This window comes from Gadus morhua, chromosome 2 (genome assembly GCF_902167405.1).
Source record: "Gadus morhua chromosome 2, gadMor3.0, whole genome shotgun sequence".
Classification (NCBI taxonomy): Eukaryota; Metazoa; Chordata; class Actinopteri; order Gadiformes; family Gadidae; genus Gadus; species Gadus morhua.
Window position 1 is genome coordinate 17500827 of NC_044049.1, and position 16419 is coordinate 17517245.

Consider the following 16419-nt stretch of genomic DNA (forward strand, 5'->3'; position numbering starts at 1 on the left):
ATCACATAAACAAACCAGAAATAGTTGGTTTCTTACCTTGTAACTTCGTGCCGCAGCTAACTTCCTGGCCATCTTCCCTGCGGACGTGGTGATTTTCCAGTGACTGCCTTGCGTTTTCTTCTGGCACATTTATTCTCCTCCCAAGGATCAAGAAACACTTTTTTTTTTTTTAGTCGTATACTTCTTGGCTACTTAAAAGTGGAGATTGGTTGTGAGAGGTGGGGGCAGGTGTGTGTGTGTGTGTGTGTGTGTGGGGGGGGGGGGGGGGTGTGGGGAGGGGGAGTCAACTGTCTTCCAAGACATCTTCTTATTCTTTTCTTCTCTCTCCCGCTCCCTCCCTTTCCAACGCATGGCAGAAGGGGTCTTGTCGCTTGTGCGTGGCTGCCGAATGACAATAGAAAAAAGAAGAATTGTTTTAAGTTGAACAAGTGATTAATGATTTTTCTTGCATAATTCTCACATTTTTCTTGAGGTGCCTTCCCTCTGTCCTGTCGAGGAAATAATGGCGGTGAACTTTTGGGCGAGGGCGGGATGGGGGGAGAGGGGGGGGTCCTCCTCTCACAAAATCTGTTCCTTTCCCCATGCACCATTCAATAGCCCCGCACTGATGCACAGAAGGTCTGGGATGATAAAGGCGACTAAAATAATGAGAATTCCTCTGTGGATTTTATTATGTGCGGTGTCACCTCACGCAAATTCTTTTATTTTTGCCATAGCCTGGATATAGAGCTCCGGCGGCTTGGCCTACCCCGCGGCATCTGGTTTATTGTGAAGGCACACATGTGTAGGCCCTATGTGCGTTATGGCGATGGGGGGAGTTGGAGAGACGCGCAAATATGGTTAGTCTGTGGTGTGATTCACAACATTCAGACAACAATATCTACACGTTGCTCGTGTGCAAGTGTAGCTATGCCCCAGGGCCAGCATTAAAATGGACTATGGGTAATCAAAATACCGGCCATTCCTCTTGTACTGTGCTATGAAACGAGGTTTGGTTCAAAGGAGATATGGGATATACTAAGAATAAAAATAACGCAATTTGGTTAAAGCCAAGACATCTAGCGGTCGTCTGCGTGGTTCTGTAATTATTATTATTTTTGCAAGCACACATCTAGGCCCTATGTATTCTAAACGTATGCATCAGACACGTGGGACATTCTTTCTCAGTAGGCCTAATACATCTTTGTTTAGACTTTGTGTTTGAAGCACGACGCATTTCAGGGATGGCAGGACCGCCTTTTTCTTAAACACGACACAGAGAAAGCAGATAAATGGGCAGCGGGTGGCTCCGTGGCAAGAGACCCGAAGAGATATCAACCACCGAGTAATAGAGAATCTTCTCCGAGCCACGGAATGCGAGCGGAGCAATTTGAAGGGGCACACTTTTGGTTTTAAGTTCATTGGGAGAAATGCTATTTTCTCCCTCCCCCGTCTTGCTCTATATTTTTCGATACCTGCTCTAAAAAAAGAAAATTAAAATTAATACGAGAGCCGCGCCTTACAAAAGAAGCCATTCGTCTTGTTGATTATCTATTTGGTTGTCAGGGTTTGAGCTATGGCGCCGGCCCGCTCCCTTTTTGTAATATATAAAAAAAAATCACACGCAGCACCAGCCAGAAAGCTCAAACAGAAAAAAAAAAAGATATTGTGCAAGAATTACACTCATTAAAGCATTAAGAGAGCACCAGCAGAAAAAAACGAATTTACTTTTGTTTTCAGGATAGGAGGAATTGTATTTAATATCAGATGCTTAGCCCAAGCGAGCAAATCTAGCCAGGCCCACTGCAATGCCAGAGAGCAGACATTAAATTAACGGGAGAAAGGGAGTGAAACGGAGGGACGGTATGTGATTTAAAACGAGATTACAAGACGTAATGTACCAAGATCACTCTTGGTCGGGGGAGATTAATCATCGCTGCCTTGGTGGCAGATCTGCAGGCCGCTGATTTCTCGAGACAGTTCGTTATGTTAAAAAGCCTCAAAATTAAACGAAATTATTCCGTGCCTCTGTTTGTGCCTAAGTATGTTTGTTTTAAATACACTTTTTCTCACAACCGCCAGAAAAAAAGGCTTAAATTATGTGTATGTAGGCTATACACACACGCACACACACACACACACACACACACACACACACACACACACACACACACACACACACACACACACACACACATACACACACACACACACACACACACACACACACACACACACACACACACACACACACATATATATATATATATATATATATATATATATATACATTTTACTTAAATTATTAATCATCACCAATATAACTTTGGAATGCAAATACATATACATTCACCAGCCTGACAAAATGATTAAAATATAACTGCTGGCAGAGAGTGCAAGGAAGCGGCAAAGACAGAAGAGTAGGCTATAGATTCCGGTTTGGAGCCATTTATTAATTTTTTTATGAACTATTTACAAATACTAGGACATGGGGAGGATAATCAGAAAAGGTGGTAACGAACAAATATAAGTTGAAAAGTAAGAGGATGCGTGAAAAGAGAATACATTTTCAAGAACACTGCCATAATCATCAGCAATATAACTGATCTTTGGAATGTAAATAAAGAACTATTAAAATATAAAAATGAAGGCCTTCGATGCAACAGATTGAAAGAAGAATAGTACAAAATAAAAGTAGAAAAGGAAGAAAATAAAGACAATTTGCGCATTATGTGCCGCGCAGATGATGGTTTAATCAGATGTTGAAGGGGAAAAATAAGAAAAGAGATAGAGATAAATCAACATCATTCAATCATGCAACATACGCATTTCTTTGACTCTCAGACTGTCCCTGACCAGAACAATTGTTTATTATTAAATTACTTTACAATAATGAAAACACGTCTATAACTCACCACTAAATAGAAGACAAAGCTCAATATTCGTCACTTCATAAAAAAAGGCAAAATATAAGTACAGCTGAGGTAATATGTAGTACATTTTATAGTGCTGCTTTTATAATGCTTTAAGGTTATTCGTACCAATATTTTGGTTCGGATATAATTGATTTATCTTCAGCCAGCGTAATCCTTTGCAACCCTGTAGCCTATGTTTCATAATGTATTTAGCGTTGTTTACCCTGTCTGTCTGCTGTCCAACAGTTTGTCTGACAAACAATTTTACAATCTCTTTAACCACCCGTCTATTTAACCAGGCTCTCGCACATAAATAACAAATTATAACGATCACATTTGAGCAATGGAAGGACTGTACGTAAGCGCGTTGTCTCATAGAATGTATCCTTCCCATCGATACAGGAAGGGATACACGTTGCATTGCTTCACTTTTTTAAAGGAAATATAATGAAAATATTATTTTATGTATAAAAAGTATAAAGGGCAATTCATTTTTGAATAAAGGAAGTATAGGAAGTGAATTCGTTTTGTTATATTTTGGTTATCATGGTAACGGACGGAGGGGTGCTTTGAGAGGGAGCGTTAAAAGCAGCGTATGAAAACGTTTCTTGACGAGAGACTAGAGGTTTCATTTATTAAACAGAGGAATGGATGGGATGAGGAGGGGTGGGAGGGAGGTAATAGGTAGAGCCGCGGTTCAACCCTTTGCTTTGTACCCACAGAGTAAACATGACAAATGGGGCCCGAGTTTGGCATGATTAAAGATGAAAACGAGGATCCATCTTCACCAAAAAAAAAAAAAAAGACTATCGTCTGCTTGCTGCATTGTGTCCTGGTTAGTCACTTTTGCAGTCAAGAAAGTGAAGGGATACAGAGGAATAAGCAGACTGACATTGTGGGACAATACGGAGTGGATCATGCAACAGCGAGCGATTGGCATGAGAGAGAGAGAGAGAGAGAGAGAGAGAGAGAGAGAGAGAGAGAGAGAGAGAGAGAGAGAGAGAGAGAGAGAGAGAGAGAGAGAGAGAGAGAGAGAGAGAGAGAGAGAGAGAGAGAGAGAGAGAGAGAGATGGTCGAATAAAACGTAACGCACACAAATAGTGTGTTTGAATTTTTGAATTTGCGTTGCTTCATCCCCCTTTGTTATTTCTGTTTCACTAATTGGACAAGGCTTTCTCTTCACTATCAATATCCAAGCCCCAGATCCTTCATAGCCTAAAGGTCAATAACCCTATAATACCAAAAACGCATCCAAGGAGGCCCTCCAGTTGGCCTATTGTTCTTCCAAAAGTGCGTCATGAGTTGTATAATATGCAATGAGGATAGTTCCACTCAGGTTGAACTGAAGAAATGTAAGTGAGGACAACTGCGATCATTTCAGCTATAGTGGTCCACTCGATCGGTTCTGGGAGCTCGCTAACGCCAGCGAGTTTGTATTGCTGTGGCTGTTTGATGAGCTACTCCCTGATCGGATCTTTGTGTTAGGCAACTTGTGGTCCTTTTTCCACTTCATTCTCCGGTTCTGAAACCAGATTTTAATCTGCCGTTCCGAGAGACAGAGGGTGTGCGCGATCTCCACCCTGCGCCTGCGCGTCAGGTACCGGTTGTAGTGGAACTCCTTCTCGAGCTCCAGAACCTGCTGACGCGTGTACGCCGTCCTCGAGCGCTTGGGCTCTCCTCCGGTGTAATTTGGATTCACTGAGGAAATAAAAAAATGATATGTCATTTGTGAAGTTAGGGTAATTTGTTTCTTTAAGTAATCTAATTTCATTTCTTCATAAGAATTCAGTATACATTTTGTGTCGCAAATACACCGCCCCATATTATAACGGGCATAAGTAGGCCTACATCAAAATGCCAATAGTGGCTAGATCGCTGTTCATTTCATCCAACGATGTCCCTATCGGCAGCTATTGGTCATGCTTTGCTCTAAAACGTTTGAAATAACAGCTCGGTTGCCTGTTCGGTTGTAACACGAAGGCCTCGGGGCGTTAATAAGTAGCCTATCTTCTATGCCCGTCAAAGGAAAATCCAAATGTTGTTATTTGTTGAATAACAACGGACACGCAGCAGAGACACACAGTAGACACATTGGACAGCCATTCAGCGGCGCACGCACGTCCATCGAGCGCCATAATAATAACGTAAAAATGATGCTCATATTCTAACGGCAGTAGCCTACTATACTAGATATGGCCGACAGTTCAATGTTAAGCCATGTGATCCAGATGCAACTATAGATAGCCATTGTCGGTTTTGGGTAATGTGGTTAAGAATAGAAGGCGGGGGTGGGGGTATAACGACACAGACATCTGAATGGCCGATGGGTTAATGATTCAACAAATCTAACAACTACAAGCAGATGACACGAATCGTGTTAGACGAAATCCCAAATGTATTCATTGGGTCCTCAACTGATAAACAACAAATAAGAGATTGCAACTTTTTGCATAGAAATGGACCATGACAGTGACTTTGCAAAATGTAGGCTATGTAGTGCTGTCTAAACATGTGCTACAATACCACGAAAGAGCAAACACGGCCGTCCAGTGCGGAAAAATAACACTAAAATAAGACTAATAGACTCCCAACTCTTTGGTTTTACATTAGTGTTTTACGGCCGGCTCCATAAACATGAATATTTTAGCTGCCATAAAACTCCCTCCCCTGGTAGGCCTATAACAGAGAAAACTCGACAGAGTAAAGTACACTGTTTATACAACCAGGCCACTTAAAATCAAATTACCAAATCATAAAACTTAACTTATGGGCTCTTCCTGACTTGTCATAAAGCAGGGAATTAGAGCAGAAGATCTTGCGGTCGGACTTCAAAAAGTACCTCGTCGGAGAGGTGCAATAAAAATTTATGGGGGATGTAATTATGTTGGCCCTGCAAACAGGCAATCGTAAATCTCGACCCGAGCGCTACTTCTGCCGTCTTCTCCCAGAGAGGGGGGCCGTGGATTTGACTGTGGACATCGAGCTGTCCGCCTCGGGCTTGACTACACAGTGCAGCACAAAGAAACAGAGCAGCATATATCAGAAGAGAGCGGGTTTAGTGAAAAGTCAAGCAGCGGACACTTACCGATGTTGACGTGGACCTTTTTCATCCACGGGTAGACCACCGGATCCTTGCGGGTGCTGGCGGGGGAAGAGCCAGAGCTTTGTCTGTGCGGTGTTTGTCCGCAGGACGGTGGCGGTGGGGGGCTTGGAGTCACCGAGTCGCAGTGGCGGTTCTGTTCCGAGACGGGTGTTGGTGCCTGAAGTCCGGCCGGGGGCAAGACGTGACCCCGCGGGGACATGACCACCGAGGCGGGCTGCCCAGATCCCTGGCATGGTGTAAAGGGCGCAGGCTCGGAGCCGCAGCCCGGCCGCTGTGGGTGTTGCTGGTGGTGGTGGTGGTTGTAGAGGGGATCGTGCTGAAACGCGGTAGCCTCCTGCCTCTGGGAGCTGTAATAGTCCGGAGAGTGGCTGGGCAGATAGTCGCTCTGTGAGTACTCCTCGCACGGTGGAAACTTCGGATCCACATAGTTGGAATTGATCAAATAGGAGCTCATGGCCATTAATACCAGTCTTTTGTGAAATGGCACACGCTCGGAAAAAAAATAACCAAAATTTATATCTTATGCCTTTACTCTTCGGTTATTGCCTTTCGGTTGAACCCTCCTACTTTCTGTCAAGTGAACAAAGTTAAGGAGCCATGTGACGATGCCCGACCAATGGTGTGTCGGCGTGACGAACCCCGGATAAGGAAATAGGATTAGGCACAAAACAAGTCCTGCACGCGCGTCGTCATATGGCTCTGTTTGTTGAAGTCGTAAAAAACCGCAAACTCCTGTTTACTTTCGATCTTATTTGATCTGCACACACTCATCACGGTTTATGCATTCGATCAAATCATATCATATCAAAGAGGAACAAATCGAGTTGACACCCTCTGCAAGACGCGCGCGTTGGCTGTGCATTGGTTGTGGTGGCACGCTACACCCCCGCCCCGTCTCCTTAAACTGCTTGCACTCCCTTTACAGTAAAACAAGCAGTGCCACTCTCTGACCGCCCTCTTTTGACTGAAACTTAAAAAAGCAAAAGAAAAAATGCAAGAAAGTGCACAAGGTGATGGCAACTTGGCTCCCTCTCATATGTAGACCTATCTCTCTCCCCGTATCGCCCCCTAATCGGTCTATTTAGTCTCATACCCTTTCTCTCTCTACCTCTACCTCTCTCTCTCTGACTCGTGCTTGCCAAGCTTTTTCCAAATCGCCAATAACTGGAATGAGAGAATGCCCTGTCTGACTTGTGCACCCACCACCCACTCTGCTCGCGCAGCAGCGGTATCGGTGTCAGAGATAAATCTAGCGTGTTGAGATCGATAGAAAATTCATCAACTAATTCAGGTTACACGGCTTCCTAAATCACGGAAAGACCGTTGCATCAAGAACAAGAGTCCAGTGCCGTTCCCTTTTAAAGGACCACGTTCGGCCAACAAACAATTCACTCTCTTTGCATAGTAATCCTGCTCCGCCACCATATGCCAGACTCCCATTCCAGTTACTTTAGCATGACAGAATACCCTCACACACACACACACACACACACACACACACACACACACACACACACACACACACACACACACACACACACACACACACACACACACACACACACACACACACACACACACACACACACACACACACAGCATTACCTGTGTTTTATTGTCAGCATACCTCAGCCATATCTTTAACCCCCAAACAAGTTGCATATTCCAATCACTTGCACTCAACAACCAGGAATTGATTGCCTTTACCTCACGAGATAGGTTTAACACTCGTAAAGAAAAGCAATCCGAAAGCCTGCAAATGTTTTAAAAGTGAATATTTGGTACACAGCAGATTAAAGATGAAAATGAATGTCAAAAATCCAAAAGCAGAAACGTTCAATTTAACAAAATCACTAAATTCTTAATAAACCCATTTCTTTCGGTTTATGTATGAGGCCTATATTATAGCCTATATACTCTGCTATTGAGTAATGCTTAGCGCGAAATTATTTAATTATTATTATTTTGATAATAATAATAATAATAATATTTCTGCTACTACTACTACTACTACTAATAATATTATTGCATAATTATTATTATTATTATTATTATTATTAGGCATATCCACATTTTAATATAATTTAAAGTTATTCAAATGTAGCATTTTATTGAAATACCTATTAATTCCATGTATAAGTAAATAATTTCATGAATAAGTCTTTAAATGAAATAGATGAGCTTTATCCCTTTATATTGTCTATACTTTAGTTGGAATAGATTTGAAGCAGGATATCAGATTTGAATATTAATAAAAAGGAAAGCTACTCTATAATAATGACCACAGTGATGATGGAGATATTGAGATTCACTGTTGGCAGAACATTGAGCGACCATTGAACTCTCCATAAAAACACTCTCCCTCTCCATATGGTGGCCTCTCCAAACTCCAAACCTGCAGTCTCGTTAATATTAGAGCAACCACACTTCCTTTTGAAGGCAATGATTCATTATTCGTCATAAAGTCCAAACTAAGCTGTCGATCGAAGAAAAAAGAATTGGAATCTTATAAGTGATTCTGTGAACCACCTGTACCTTTCGAACAAAACTTTTACTATACGAATAGAAACATCTATGGACATCAAAACAAATCTGGTGTGGTTGAGGGACCACCATGAAATCAAAAACTCCAATAAAACACTTCAGGCGTAGGATTGCCTATCAGAATGCGCAAGCTCCAAACGTAACAGACAAACAATAATGACAAAATAAAAAATACACGAGAAAATAAAAATGTCCTGACCACTTCCCTAGCTACCAAACAACTGTATCAGACAGCAACATCCGTAAGACGTCAAAATCAACATTTCCGGTCATGTGGCGTTCCACTGCTGCCGTAGTGTTCAAATCAACTATATACTCCCCTAGAAGCGAATTTGTGATTGGTGTAGCAGTTTTCACACAAATCCGGATCTACAGGGTAGATATAGAAGACAGCGGATCTCTGGAGCTGGTGGTCTGGACAAGCTTGAAGCAAGAGTCTCGGTGGTTTTAATTAATAGTTGATAACAAAAGCACTAATAACTAATAAAACCATTAGCCAATAGCTAACTACTCATATTAATATGTCTTATATTACCCTTAGGCCTACTTATAGGCTTTAAGCATTTTTCTTAAAGCCAATCATTATTGTTATCATTGTTATATTTTTAGTAATAATATTCATAATAAGTATTTTATTATTATGGTTGTGGTTATTCGAAAAAATCGATTGTTCATCCTAAAAACAAAGACAATGAGATGCATTCAGGACAACGCCGTTAATTGAATTGTTGGTAATTAGCAAGTTGCCTTACCCTTGTTCAACCGCAACATTTCCATTTTATGAATGTGCCCACTATCAACCAGCATAGTCACATATCGACTAGGCTATATTTCTTCAGATGTATGAAATACAAAGATGCGTAACGAATACAAAAATGTAAATTATTATTATTTAGATTACATTTTGTTTTAAAATAGGCCTACTACACCATTCGATATACGAATTAATTGCTTGATTTGTTCAGGCCTGTAGGCCTACGGATAATGTAGGTAGGCCTACTTTACTATATTGTTCTAATACAATGGCTGCATTTTAACACTTTTTTAATTGACCAACATAAATAGAGAAATAATCAGAAATATCAATTAATAAACAGCGTGATTAACGGCAGAAATCTCAAAACCAAATGAAGTTGGTCGAATACTACTTCTACTAATTTACCCCTTGATTTGAGTTATTTCGAAAACGTTTTTTAACAGTGAGACATGTGTATTTAAAGATTTTGATTTGAGCAGGCCTAAACATTCAATCTTAACCACATACATAATAGTGCCTACCGGCCTATTATTTGACCCCGAGCTGATAACTCCTTCTACGAATTTGAACAGGCTGAAGATTACAATATCGTGGTAATAGCTATTCTACTCCATTCTATTCTGTTCTATGCTCTCCTTTTCTATGCTATTCTATTCTATTCTATAGCATAAACGCTTTGTTGTTCTCCTACAAACCTGTCGTTGTTCACCAATCCCAGCATGTGCTTGCATCTCAACTTGAACTACCGGTGTGCCTGCAGGTGATCTCAGGTATCGATCAAGGTGCTTTCTGTGTGCGGCCCCTCCAACCATTTGCACTCCATTACTTCCCCTTCCTTCTGTCAAGTTTGTCAACATGGCTATTCAACGAATGTTCCTCGCGCTGGGAGACCATTGTTCCAATGCTGGCCTGTGTAGGTCAATGTGCCAACAAATAAAACGGTAAGGTTTTAAAAGAGTCAAGGGAACACTGAGCTATTTCTGTCCCCTTTCACAAACAACGCGCCAAACCAACAGTTACCTCCCATATGCTGATCTGCAGTTATGGACAACAACAATAGGCATTCTTAGAGGCTCACAACCCCAAGAATGCGTCTAAAATATGAACAGATTTTGAAAGACATTGTCATTCACTTTGTTAATACATTCAAATGAAATAACTGATGTCATGTGAGAGGAGTAACTATAACATACTAAGATAGTGCGTCGAAAAAAGTCGCCAAAGGGTCCTGACGGAATTGCCCACGTTTTTTTTTTTTTATGGCGAGCAATTTGCGTTTAGTAGCGAAAATGAGAAGCAAAAAATGAATAGATTACCTACGCTTTTAGGTGCCTCCCTTGTTCTCCATAAATAAACGAATTATTCTCCATTATAATGCTTGGTTCTATGAAGATTAAAATATATGGCACCTAATAGGCCTAATCGTTAATAATATATATAGATAATATCTGCTAATATGTAGGCTATATGAAGAGCCGTATTTAAAATGACTATCGAGAAATACCTTTTCGGCCTATATGACTTACAAAACATAGGGTTGCACCTGGCATTTTCGATTGGGCCACAGGCGAAAGGAGATTGTCTTAAATCTTCTTTGTTGAATCTGAAAAAATATATGAAAGTTCATTTCTCAGAGTTAATTGTCATGCAAAGTAACGCCGTATAGAAAAAAAAAGGCTCGGGCTCTTTCAATCAATCTAGCCAACGTGTATTAATCTCAAGGTGTTTTATTCAAATCAATGCCTTTCAATCAGGGTTATTGTGTCAATATGGCCTCTTTGTGTACGTGTATCATTTCTCGGAGAGGGTTTCATTAGCCTACAATCTTATTCTTCCAAACAAGTAAGCAAGCACGAAGGACAGCCAATACGTTTTGATTGAAAAGAGAGACCATTCAAAAAGAGCAGATGTTACATTTAGGCCTACTAGACTTAGCTACTTGGGTGTAGCTAATAGATACACCCTAGTATGTGTGACTGGAGAACCCCTACAATTATGGTTGGTGTTTGCCAAACATCCAATCATATGCATAAAACGTGGATTTTTTCTCTCTGTTGAAACGGCGTTTCGCTAAATGAGCACCACAGCGAACACACACATTTGAACAGAGATCGCAACAAATAGGCCTAGGCCACCGTTTTACCTTTTTTACAGGTCTATTGGATAACAAAAATCGAAATCCCATTCTCTACTTGAAATCCAATAACCTTCACAACACCATAAAACATCGGAAAACTGGAAAACATGGGGAGGCTAAATGTAGCTATTTGTGCAGGCCAAAAGGAATCAATGATTCACGTTTTAGTTTTGTAGGTGTGGATTTGAATGCAGTTGTTAATAATGCATCACTTTGTATTAAAATCCAATTTGAGTAGGCCTATTTGCGAATTGAGAGCCAAGACAAATGAATGTGATCAAAATTGGCTATACGGACCAAATTGAATAGTGTTAGTGTACATATGGATAGGTATTGGCAAAAGATCAGACTACGACGATGTATTAATTTATACCAAAAGGGGAGAAAGTCCAGCATCGTTTTCAGTGACCTTTAACCCTGCAATGGAGGCGACCTTGCCTTCACCCTCAACAGCTTTACCCGAGGTGCGTGTGGTGCTTGTTCGATAGTACAACCAAAATGTTATTGTGCACAGCTAAATATTTTCAGGGGACATCAATCGTAGCATCCACTAGGGTAAAACGAATAGCTTTTTATAACAACCCTATAGATTGAACGTGCAGTTACATAGGCTACGTCACAAAGGCCTGCTATAACGTCATAACAAGTCATTAGTCAATTAGGCCTCGGCCTACTTCTAATAAAGGGCAATACATGTAGACTTACATTCAAATGTAGCAAATCACAAGCTACCAGATACACTAATTAACCTACTTCGTTGGGGGGTGAGGGGAGGAGGGAGGGAGCAATGCGCCCCACTTTCAACACTTCCCAAGCACGTGATCTCTCCTTCTTTGCTAGTCACGACACCTGCCATAAGCTGCACACACGCACACACACACACACACACACACACACACACACACACACACACACACACACACACACACACACACACACACACACACACACACACACACACAAACACCACACACACACACACACACACACACACACACACACACACACACACACGCACACACGCACGCACGCACGCACGCACGCACGCACGCACGCACGCACACACACACACACACACACACACACACACACACACACACACACACACACACACACACACACACACACACAAACACACACGGAATGACACATAGCAGTACACAAACTGGGTTACTCCACATCGATTTTACTCACTTCTTATTTACTCTTTTGATATACACCGATTTCCTCTTTCGACGTCCAAAATAAACATTTTCGCTGTTCCTCCGAGAAGTCTGAAGCAGAGACTAACCGACATTTATTCTGGAATCGTCCTTGCTTTTGTCAATCGCCATATGAGAAAAAAAAGAACCGTGATTCATCGAACAGTGAACCCTTTCTGTCTTTCCTCCGTCTACCCGATCCCTGTTACTCTGTTATTAACCGAGACGCCACAGGTTTGTGACCCATTCGTGTATGCTTTACAAAGCTTTGACATTACCTTGTACTTTTATGGGGGAAAACGGTCCATCGGTAGGCTATTGAATAACAACGTAAAATGGAGGTACAAGACGTAATCCCGAAACGGCACGTCGTTCTTGGAGGTCTGCGCAAACTCTACACACGACGAGGTATCAGAAATCGATTAAATGAACCATACGATTCAAAAACAGCATGCGATCACTAATCCACGAGTTAAAGAGGATACGAAACCACTGCTGCCGCCATAACTTTGCGCCGCTAAATAAGCACTGTCCCTCTGAGCAGCCTCGCAATTTACGCTCAAACTACTAATACATCTTCAGGAATTAAGAAGGTGAACAGTGACCGTCACTTCTCTCTAAACGTTTGGAATGTGAAAGAGCGAGCAAGCCAGTGGCTGTGGGCTCTTTAAGGCTTTTAGTGTTGTGTGGACTCAAGTTTTCGAATTAATCTGCCAGTTTGGCACACTCTTTGTTTAACAGCGAGGCGTGTCACGAGTCCCTGGTACATTTTAATATTTGTTAGACGCGCTGACCTCCCATTCACCCCAGCCCCCCTCCCGATCTATCTATCTCTCTCCCTTCCACATCCTGTCTCTCTCTCTCTCTCTCTCTCTCTCTCTCTCTCTCTCTCTCTCTCTCTCTCTCTCTCTCTCTCCTCTCCTCTCCTCTCCCTCTCTCTCTCTCTCTCTCTCTCTCTCTCTCTCTCTCTCTCTCTCTCTCTCTCTCTCTCTCTCTCTCTCTCTCTCTCTCTCTCTCTCTCTCTCTCTCTCTCTCTCAATCTCTCTCAATCTCTCTCTCTCTAACCACAGAATCTATCTCGGCCCCCCACGCAAATCATCCGCTTCCATAGAAACACGCATTGAGCTCACCCACTCCTTTATACTGAATTGATGTTGAATCATTACCTTGAAGAAAAATGACCAGTAGACGAGAAAAGGAGAGGGCTTTCTTATAATAAAAAAATTATCTCCTCGGGTGTAATTTATTCTTTTTTGGTCAGCCTTAAAAGCATATATGCAAAGTGTCGTGTTAGCCAATTGAGCTTTTGAAGACACCATTAACCTACTTGTTGGTTTAAAAGACGCTCGCGAAGACATTCCGAAACTCGCCAATCAAAATCAGGGTATTTCATTGATGGAGGTGAATTTGTTCCATGTTATGTGATCAATACAATGGGATTCTGGTCCTTCAGGTCTTCTTACTTGTTGCATCATAAATTTAAATTGATAGGCCTATGTAGTTATTTTCTTGCAGCTTATGGGTAACATTGATGTTTGTTTATCAACAGCAATAAAATATACTGTGTCTTGCATTTTTTACTATGTCTACTCCAACAATCCATCTCAACACTGAATTTAAACCCCTTACAGCCGGCTGCGCTTGTCGTGAGTTCCATTGTGCCAGACCGAGCACGAACTACGATTTTCTTCCGATTTCTTGTCAAACTGGAAACATTTAAGAATATCAACTGCTGTAGGCTATTTCGTGATTAATGCATAAAAAAATAAGCATCGAAAGAAAATCAGAAGGACGGCGTCACCTGGATGAATGCTCATTAATCTCCCGACTGAGAAATCAGATAAGAAGTGAAGCCTAGCCTGCCTGTTGTTCTTAGATGGTAAGCGAGATAAATGTTTTATTGACCGTGCAATGTTGATAAAAGGGTTGAGAGGAAGTGCAAGCAAAACCAGTATGGACTGGCGTCCATGCGTAAAACCATCTATTTATTAAGACTTTAGGCAATAGAGTACTAAAGTGTGACGTCACGTTTCCATAGCAACCGATTTTCGGTTCTACACAAACCAAATTAACAAGGGGAAATCCTATGCCACACGAACGTTTGATAGAAAAGGGACGATTTTTTTGCGAATTGATTTGCGAGTTTGCTTTACCAATGATGTAAGTAATTTCGAGAATAGATTGTCTTCATATAAAAAATAAAAAAATTAACTAACGTTTACAAACTTTTCCTTTTAATACCGCAGGGGAATAGGCCTACATGTACGCCTCGACATGTTTCTATTGGTAGTGATTTTCACCTCTCGAAATTGATTTATTATATATATATATATATATATATATATATATATATATATATATATATATATATATATATATATATATATATATATATATATATATATATATATATATATATATATATATATATATATATATATATATATTTTGAAAGAAACAACACATGGAAGCAATGGAAAATGCCATCTCTCGTTCGGTTGTTTAAGACAGAAAATCCGGTTGACAGGACAACGTGACGTTTTCACTTTAGTAGGCCTACTCTATTGGCCATTATTCGATACAAACGCACTATAGTATGAGCAGAGTTAGCACGTTACACATCAATTGAAAGTGTAGGTTACCAACAATATAGGTTGGTTGCATAGTTTTACCTCTGTTCTTTGTTAAGCTACCTACACTAGCTCTAAGGGAACGGTTCCCAATCTTTACCTCAACACCTGCATTGAGACGAGACGAGGGGGCTCATCCCCGCCCATGTCACAGAATCCCTCCGCCCAAGCCCTCTTTTGAAAACACACACGCGCACGCGCGGATACACACACACACACACACACACACACACACACACACACACACACACACACACACACACACACACACACACACACACACACACACACACACACACACACACACACACACACACACACACGATGACCTCCATTTTTTCCTGTCTTCCTTCCCCGTTCCTCTGTGGCCCTTTCTCCATTTGCATGGTGTAAAACAGAGTTTGCTGTTCCTGCGACGAAGGTCGCTTCCGCTATCGCTTCTCTCATCTCTGTGAATGAGACAATTTCGAACCCCCTCACTCACTCATTACCTCTCAGCCTCCCCTGCACTCTTGGCTTCTTGCTCCTCCCCCTTATGTTTTACCCATTGACGTCCAGCAATTGCTCAAGGCTGAAGAGACGACAGCGCGGCAGCCGAGGGCGCAATTCACGTAGGCTACTCCAGTAAACTTTTGACCCCTCGACTCTGTGACCCAGTCCTTGCTGTTATGGTCGCATCATGGACATCCATCCTCCCTCCCTGCTACAGCACACAGGGCCTTCTAGTTGGCCCGAGGCAAGAGGGCAGAAACATACTAGCACAGTATAAAAGCAGTATGTTCCATCATCAGGCAGGGCTTTCAGCGACTGTGCAGCAGCGTCTCATAGCAGGCCTAGCCAATCTGGCGCGACCCGAATAGAGCGTGGTTTCCGCAGACTAGCAACATCATGCGGGGGGAGTCGTATTCAACATGAGAGAAATAAAATTTCAAATCACTTCCAATGTTGGTGCCGTTTAAGCAATGTGAAAGGGACGTTGATTTGGGATGGGTGCGGGGAGGAAATGTTTGAGGCGCGTGCTGAGGGAAACACAACAACGAGGCGCGTGGGGCTATTGAGCTTGGTCTCTGCGTTCGTGGTGGTCTGAAGCGGGCTCTGGTGGTGACGCAAGAGAGCTGCATGCCAAAGGAAAATTATAACCTAAAGAGCAAA

The 16419-nt window shown here is 41.8% G+C and overlaps 2 protein-coding genes across 8 annotated transcripts in view; both read right to left on the reverse strand.

Annotated features, from left to right (window-relative positions):
• Positions 1–16419, reverse strand: part of hoxb3a (homeobox B3a) — an 82502-nt gene that overhangs the window by 38211 nt on the left and 27872 nt on the right. For 3 of the 7 annotated variants that reach the window (XM_030344886.1, XM_030344858.1, XM_030344869.1), the window contains exon 2: positions 37–381. The gene's annotated coding sequence lies outside the window, so the exon portion shown is untranslated. Of the gene's footprint in view, positions 1–36; positions 382–12629; positions 13486–16419 lie in introns of those variants that run through there. The other 4 variants (XM_030344836.1, XM_030344846.1, XM_030344947.1 and 1 more) reach the window with 3 other exon arrangements.
• Positions 2401–8899, reverse strand: hoxb4a (homeobox B4a). Its single transcript, XM_030345008.1, has 2 exons — positions 5980–8899; positions 2401–4592 (listed from the first exon to the last, which is right to left on the reverse strand). The coding sequence occupies exons 1-2, from the start codon at positions 6455–6457 to the stop codon at positions 4276–4278; spliced, it is 795 nt and encodes a 264-aa protein (XP_030200868.1). The 5' UTR covers positions 6458–8899; the 3' UTR covers positions 2401–4275.